Source organism: Crassostrea angulata, chromosome 6, assembly GCF_025612915.1.
Source record: "Crassostrea angulata isolate pt1a10 chromosome 6, ASM2561291v2, whole genome shotgun sequence".
In the NCBI taxonomy this organism is placed as follows: domain Eukaryota; kingdom Metazoa; phylum Mollusca; class Bivalvia; order Ostreida; family Ostreidae; genus Magallana; species Magallana angulata.
This window is the reverse complement of record NC_069116.1, coordinates 2,654,270-2,662,935: the sequence shown is the minus strand read 5'-3', so window position 1 is coordinate 2,662,935 and position 8,666 is coordinate 2,654,270. Positions and strand designations below refer to the sequence as shown.

Sequence of the window (8,666 nt, the reverse complement as noted above, 5' to 3'; positions counted from 1 at the left end):
GATGCCGAAGCTGAAACACGCCTTTCCTTTATCATTATTTTCGTAATAACTCAGATTTGAAACGGAATTAGACCTTAATTTTTGCAATTTATATTTTCCTTCCCATAAGGATAATTTATGCTAAAGTACGTTGAATTGAACTCAGTAGTTCTTGAGAAGAAGATTTGTAAAAATGCACCCCCCCCCTTTTCTACAGTTTAAAGGTTTTCTCCGCTTTGAATACAGATCGGACTTTTATTTCTGCAATTAATATTCGCCATCCCAAAAGGATGCTTTGTGCCAAATTTGGTTGAAATTGAATAAGCGGTTTTAGAGAAAGAGTTCAAAATGTAAAAAATTTACAGACGGACGGACAGACAGACGGACAGACGGACGACGGACAAAATGTGATCAGAATAGCTCACTTGAGCTTTCAGATCAGGTGAGCTAAAAAGGGGTCCTGTTATTTAAATATATATTAGCAAACACTGTATAATTTCACCGACACCAACTGGTGTTTAATAAGTTCACCAGATATATCGGTGAAATAGTTGGTACCTCTTGGTAAATCCTTAAGAAAACCTTAACAGTAAATCAAGTACCAAATCTCCACGCTCTCGCCTTAATTTTTCCTCCGACTTCTTCAAAACTAATTATTTGCAGAAAATTTACCCCTTATATGTTAGACCTTTACGCAATGTTCGACTCAAATTAATGAACAATTAAGAGAAATTCTGCTCCCCCATCCTCTCAACCAAAACCATCATCACCACTGACCCCTAATGTGATTTATCTATCAAGAAGTTTAAAAATACCGAAAACAAATTAACAATCAAACATTAAGCAATACCTACGTACTAATTCGCAAATACATTTGATTTAACCCTCTAATAGTTAAATCATAACATATTATAAAATGCTAGAGTTACAATGTAATGGAACAACATTTTCAGGATGGATAGAATTATTCCTTAAATAAATGATACATACTCAGTAGTTCTGTCAATCTGACTCAACCATGGTGACGTCAACGTACGTAACAGAACTGATACACCAATACCGTATTATCTTTCTATAATAACGCTAAAAACAGAAATTTAGAACAGGTGGCGGTTTTCTTGTGAAAGATACAAACACTTATAATGAGATTTTATAGTATTCATATTTAATGAAAATGGAATGACACACACTTTTCTTTATATTGAAGTATATATCCTCCAGTTGAAAACAATGACAGATAAACTGTACTTGGGTTGTCAATCTTTATGACGATTTGATTTTTTTTTCATTTCTGGACACCTTGACCGACAAACCAAACCAGCTACAGAACCAAAACCAAAACATACGTGAGGGGGTCACTAGTCTACTTTGACGCCGCCGACTGCAATAAGCTGAATCAATACGTGGTGATGGCCGGTGTGTTATGCTTTGTCGCTCTCTCCTAAATCGTAGTCAGGAGATACAGATGGGATATAAAGTACTACATACATGCTTCCCATATCACATGTGGAATCACATTTCAACCTCAGTTCCTTTATAAAGAATTGGGTGTAAAAGTCTCGTATCTAGGAACCAAAGTTGAGAATGTAACCCCAAGGGTGGGTGGGTGGGAAATCTCACAACCTAACCCTACCGCATTGTTCTTCCGTCTCCTACTGTATACACATCCACCCATCAAACAGCGAAAAGGAATGACGTCACTTCGGTAGCACGTGATTTCACTTGTGATATTCCCATATCACATGTGGAATCACATTTCAACCTCAGTTCCTTTATAAAGAATTGGGTGTAAAAGTCTCTATCTAGGTATCCAAATCTCAATTTTATCTCAATATCTAGTGCCTCTTCCCAACACTCACCATAAAATATATAAACATTGAACACATTAAATTAGCATATAAAACACATCAAACCCTTTATATGTTATCAAAACTTTAATCATTAAAATCATAAATCATATTCAGACATGTAAATGTACATAATGTACACTTTGCTCTCTATCTCATCACTCACTCTCTACAAAGGCCAAATCAAGACTATCATACTGCATGCACTCTCGATACTTCTCTTCCATCATTCCCGCATCTTTCACACTTGTTGCCAATCTTCCAGCTACAAAATCTGATTCCACCAAGGCTGGAAGTCTACTATAATACTCGGCACTCCCTTCCCCAAACCAACCAACATGTCTCATTATCTGACCCACCTCACTCACTGAGCCTGACATAGCCAACGTAACAGCACAACCTGCCCGGAAACTGTGTGGAGTCTCACCTTCATCAGCACCAAGTTTCCGCAAATACACACGCAACCTATCATATACAACTGAATAGGAAACAGGCTGATCTAAAACCCGTGCACCCTCTGTAACAACTCGAAAGAGATAGCCACAAGACAGATCAACTCCCAAGTCTTTACATCCTGAAACAAAATCTTGTAACCCTACTACAGGACAAATAACCTTATCATCACACCTCTTTACAACAAACATATTACTCCTCCTTTTACCTCCTCGAAGAGTCTTTCCAAAAGTGTGATTAAACACAAAACCTGAATAATCTCTAAGCCACTTAACTTCTTGAGCCACCAAATTTGCAAGATCTCCTGCCCTATCTCCAGCAAAAAACTGCAATTTGAACCAAGCCTGGTCTCTCAATAAGATATACCTCTCCCTAACTGACACAGAACTCATGCTTAATCGCCCCCCTATATAGCCAACAATAGCCTTAACCTTGGTCAAAAAGATGGGTTTAGCCTCTTTTGGTACCAAATGAGCTCTCGCTTGCTCCTTTTGTATAATTTTCAAATAATCTTTCACTTGACTTGATGCAGCCGGATTCCCTAATCCAAGAGCCATGTTCCACGATCTTTCACATCCCATCTCATGAAAAATGTTCACTAATCTATTTATCATTAATGAGACAGTACCAGAAGCAAGACGTACTGGACAATTACAGTCAAATAATCCCTTGTTTCCTAAAAAACGACAGTCTATCTTATGAACTTGACTTTTACCGCACTGATCCTTCCATACCAAAAATCGCCTAATGTCATCAGGTGTACAACTTGTCAATTCTCGACCAGACATCCTCACAAGAAATTCAGTAATTTCCCTTTTCAAACAATCCTGCCTCTTTGAATCCAGTGAAGAAGACCTCCTTGCATCTAACTCCTTTAACCTCTCATCCAAGACTTGAACATCGACACTCCCTACCTGAAAAAGATTAAACAGGTTTATTCTCTGAAAATGTCAACCTGTAAGCAATCAATGCCCATTTCAGCCCCTTATTATCAAGAACATATCCCTTCTTTGTAGGGACCCGAATAACCCCCTTTTCCCCCTGCCAGCCTAACACCACACTAGATATCTTACACTCCTCAACGAGGGGCTGCCATACAGGCACTGGTTGTCTATATGGAAGAATGCATGTACATACAGGAATTTCTTGTTCCTTCAAAAATGATAAAACTGGAAAAACCATACCAAATGGAGGAAATACATAGGGGTTCAACTCCTTTCGAATATTTTGTGCGAACACATCAACCCCTGCAGTGAATGGCATTGGACATGGTGTAAAATGACGCAATACCCCACCCCCCTTGGCCTTCATTGAATTAGAATCACTTGCCATTAAATCAACAGTGTGGGGACCAAATACTTTTTCCACTATACCCCAAGTCTTCCCATCCAACATTGAGTCAGCATAACTAATCTGTCTCGAAGGTGCATCAGCCTCATTTAACTTCGAAGGAACAAACTGTAAATTTAACTCAAAATTCAACTTCAAAGTCAAAGAAAAAATACATTTTGTAATACAGTTCAACGCCCTGTCCTTTCCCCCCTGGTTCTGCCAGACACTAAGTACAGCCATGTTATCTGTTAGCACATGTACTCTAGAATTAGCTATGTTCTCTCCAAGAGCCAATAACACCTTATAAACAGCATCTGCCTCCTTTAAATGAATAGGTCTTTGATCATTCTCTTCCCAAAAATCACTAATCTCATACCTATTCCTACCCTGCTCTACCACTGCCCCGTACTTGTACAAGGATGCATCTGAAGACAACATAACCTGCTGATGACACTCACTTCTCCACTGACAACAACCTTCCCAAGAATCTAGAAAACGCCAATGTTCTAATTCCTCCCTCAGCTCATCAGTCAAACACACATGCTTACTACTTTTTACAGCTCTAGAAATTGCCAAGTTAACCTCCCTACAAAACAGCCTACAACCAGGAACTGCAAGGCCCATTGATATACATTTACCAGCAAATCGCTGAAGAGTTTTCACAGTAAGTTCTTTTGAACCAAGAATACTTTCTCTCAAATCAGCAAATTTCAACTTCTTGCACTCTGGCAAAATATAAGCTTGTTTTTTGGAATCAACCAAAAAACCCAGAAACTTGACACATGTCAATGGAACAAACGAGCATTTCCTTAAAGCCAAAGTATAACCCAACCTTGTCAACACTTCTACTAATATGTATGCGACCTTACAACCTTCTACATATGGGTCCACAGCACCAGAGACATTCGCGATAGCCAACCTATCATCAATATATTGTACAGTACTTATAGACCGACTCCGAAGGTATGACGTAACAACCATCCCAATTGTCTGGTATATAAAAGGCGATGCCTTGAACCCAAAAGGAATTACCGTATACACCATAACATAACCACCAAAAATAAGCCCAAAGTATCCCTGAGAATCATTGGACAACCTAACATGATCGTATCCAGATTTTTCATCTGTCGTTATCAGAAATGCATTACACCCTACAAGCCTATGAACATCTCTCAAAGTCTCCAGCTGAAAGGGAAGATCCTTCACCCAGAGGTTCAAAAATCTGTCATCATGACATAGTCTTGGTTTACTTGGTTCAATTGTCAATGGCATCACAATATGGGGCATCTCACACTCACCGACTTTACCAAGCACTCTTATAGCACCTGACCTTATCTTTTCATACAAAACATCACAAATAAAAGCATGATACTTTTTACATAAAGCAGAGTTAGGGAATACAGCACTTGGGGGCAACTCAGAATCAAATGACTTTCCACGAAAGTTCCCTTTAAAATGAGTAAAAAACTCTGTCACATCCACTCCCTCTGTAAGCCACTTTCTCACCCTCAATATCATATCTTCATTCACTCCACTCCTCTCTAACACATATTCCCAGGCCAAAACATTTCTATTCAACTGTCCTGCAATAAATGAATCTGGACTATATACCAGCAACTGGTTCATATCAAAATCAGAACCTTCAATTACAGATTCTGCACTAACTCGGTGGGTTGCAAGTGAAGGAGTCCCACCACTGATTGTCACCCATTCTCCCTTCTGACGAGGAACTATTCTCATGGGATTAAATTCTACCATCTTGTCAAACTCAGCAGTAACCTGATTATCATTAATCAACACTGACGCTCCATTATCCTCCTACAAATTAAAATCATAATTCATTTAAAGGTCATATGGTGACAATCATAGTGGAACTCCTTCACTTAACAACCCACGTGGACTTGGTCCACTAAGGCATCAGTGTCCTCGGGTTGCAAGACCAGGAATTCTTATGCATGTATGATATATAACAAACAATCCAGTTCCATCAAAACATTTAATGTGTCACTTTAACTAAAATGACCATCTTCATCAAAAATATATGTGTATTTTCCACTACAGCCATTTACAATTCTTCCAGCTGCATAAATCAATCAAAGCAAAATTAAGTTCATAAATGAACCTTAAATGAACAAAATCTTGTTACAAAATTGTATTCTTACAATTAAATGCACAAATTTCCATACATATGTATTTTCAATTCACTTTCTCCTAGCAGCCTTCATCAACTCACAATCTTTAACTAGATGTTGTGTCGAATCACAAAAATGACAAGCTAACCTACTAGCATTCCTTCTTCCCATACCTCCCATTGGTCTGTAACCCCGCGGCCTTGAATAAGTACCAAAGTTTGAAAATGGATGAAATGGATAAGGCTGAAAACCAGGGGCACCTAGAAGAGGCGTTGAATACATAGGGTACAATCCAGCTAATGGAGAATTTGAACCTTTAGAACCTTGATCTTGTTCCATCTCACCCCTCATCTTCACACCCTCACATTTGGACCCCAAGTTTTGTCCTTCTTTAATACATTTATTAACTGCTTTTGACACCAGATCAGCTCCCTGCCCCCCTAGAACTGTAAGACATAAATTCGCGATATTCACTTTCCCTTGCAGACGACCACACTGCCTATACAATTCTTCATATACTTCCATATCTTTACCCCCCAACTTTCTACTTAAGCGAGCTAATTCATCAAGAGTTATTAATATCAGAGGTTCACTAGGGTCCTGCTGAGCAGCTAAAGCTTTAACCCTCTCCTTCACCTTCGAAACATCCTCCTTCTCCAACTTCTCTAGCATCAGCAGTCTCCTTTCCATGTCATCAATCGTCTTTCTCTTTTTCACTGGGGTGGCCTCATTCTAAAATAAATAGGATTTGCTCAATTTTAGGATTCGCTCATTTTTTTTTTTTTTTCCCACACACACACACACACACACACACATACAATATAATAGACACAGTACCTCCACAGTATTGTCTTCAGTCTGATTCTGTCTCTCTGCAGGTGCACCAGATGTACTCGGACCCGCTTCATCATCCTGCAACACCTGCCCTTTGGGCTGTCCCCTTTCATTCGCTGCTAGTACACAATAGTGCAACAGTAACTTTGCTGCGTCACAATCTCGAATATCTTTCCCTACAAGACAGACTTTGCACGTAACAATCAGACAATATCAACTAGACACATAATAGTGATAACACCACTATTACATCACGATAATTAAACCAGAGTAAGTGATCAAGACTAAATATCGCCCATGCTAATCTATTCAAGTACACAGTTTACCTGCTAACTCCAACAACTCATCCATTGGTTCTCCCGTTATCTCCATCACTGCCTTGGCGATATCCCTCAACTGCAGCGCCTCTGTGCGCTTCCCGACACTGATTCTCGCCAACTCCTTAACATTTTCTAACTGCCCATCCTTTACCTTCCTGATTACAGGTAGCAACGTAAGCCCCTTCAGACTGTGTCTCTTCTTTAAAACTACCGGCTGAACCATCTAAAATATAAACAATCATGACGTAAGCATTCATGCTCGACCCGAACTTACCCGTCCGGATAAATACGGATAAACGAAGTAGATAATATACAGACATAAAATAAAATTTCACACTTCCTACATTGTAGTCAATATCCACATTCTTCTTTAATCATATATAAAATGCAGTTAAATGAAAACCCAGCTTAGATATTCCAATTTCACACAAAACGCCGCTCCACGGCATGTCTCATATATCATTTAATGGCCCCTGCCATATTCCAAATACAATCCAGTTCAAATCTGCGACATCCAACAGTCACATTAACTCAAATATTCCCTAAAGATATCCAACAATCTTGAGACCATAAATTTCACTCAAGCCTCCAACGGCGTATAATGTAAAATATAATATTACCTTCCTCTCGATCTGCTGTCTGCTCTCACCATTAAACAGCGAAAAGGAATGACGCCACTTCGGTAGCACGTGATTTCACTTGTGATAATGCAAGTACAACAAACTTACTTCTCTCCCGGAAAACACGCGCACTCTTCCTCTACGATATATTCGTCGCATAAAACACACGTGACCGGAACTGGATCATGGCGGAACTGATCGAACTAATTGAACATAACTACAAACTCTAATTGCACGAAAGAGATATGATTCCAAGCGGTGTATGTCGAAGATGTTCTTGAAAGTATAGATTTCAGTCGCAAGTTCTATTTTTTAAAAACTATTATTATGTTGATGAATAATGGTATTTTTTGTTTTAAACAAATCTCTGCATGGTTAACAGGAAAATGTTATCTAAAAATTGACTGTAAAAATATTTCATGAGTTGCGTTAAAGAAAATCATACAATTCGTTTATACCGCCTCATTGTGTAATTAAGATGCATATAATATGAATATGAATTCCTATGCTCCTTAAAAAGAAGATGAAATATGATAAGAGCTTGTAATTAGTGTCCTATTATACAAATATTTAGCTGTCCATATTCATTTATAATTTCTTTTTATAAAGCGTTGCACATTCGCTTACCTGTGTGAAAAGTTGTGGTTAAATAATGGATCGCAGATGTTTTCTGAATAGTTCCTTTAGTACCTTGAAATATATATTTAACATATTGTTGTTCAAATACATGTAAATACATCAGTTGATATAATGAATTTGTTAAAAGTTTATTTAACTTTATAAATTATAATTTTAAACCTATCAATTCAAATAGTAATCATAACTTCTATATAAAATACTTAAAAATTGTATGCAAGCAAGAGCTACTTTTTTACATACTTGCCGTCAACTGAGTAGAAGAGTATGATAAAATCAATAAAAAACACGCAAAAGAACTTGACTAAAATGAGATTGTAAACACTGTACCAATCAGTACTCACCGGTCACAGAACACCCGTGGACGTGGTAAACGATTTAGAAAAATTGACACGTTTTTAAAATAAGCTGACCAGATTACAAAATGGTCAGGGTACAACAATACTTTTTCTCAATAGTTTCTAAGAGATTTAATGTCTTTAATTAGAAAAGAAACGTCGTGAATCAACAAAA

The 8,666-nt window shown here is 38.0% G+C and overlaps 1 protein-coding gene across 3 annotated transcripts; it reads right to left on the bottom strand.

The window, feature by feature from the left end:
- Positions 1-1,984: 1,984 nt before the first annotated feature.
- Positions 1,985-7,604, bottom strand: LOC128187157 (uncharacterized). Of its 3 annotated transcripts, XM_052857404.1 has the most exons (5): positions 7,518-7,604; positions 6,904-7,120; positions 6,581-6,753; positions 6,380-6,475; positions 3,074-5,429 (listed from the first exon to the last, which is right to left on the bottom strand). In XM_052857404.1, the coding sequence occupies exons 2-5, from the start codon at positions 7,118-7,120 to the stop codon at positions 3,204-3,206; spliced, it is 2,712 nt and encodes a 903-aa protein (XP_052713364.1). In that variant the 5' UTR covers positions 7,518-7,604; the 3' UTR covers positions 3,074-3,203. The 3 variants fall into 3 exon arrangements, with proteins under 3 accessions (XP_052713366.1, XP_052713364.1, XP_052713363.1); XM_052857406.1 differs by lacking the exon at positions 7,518-7,604 and having other exon boundaries at positions 1,985-3,193; positions 6,904-7,210; XM_052857403.1 differs by lacking the exon at positions 7,518-7,604 and having other exon boundaries at positions 6,904-7,225.
- Positions 7,605-8,666: the final 1,062 nt, after the last annotated feature.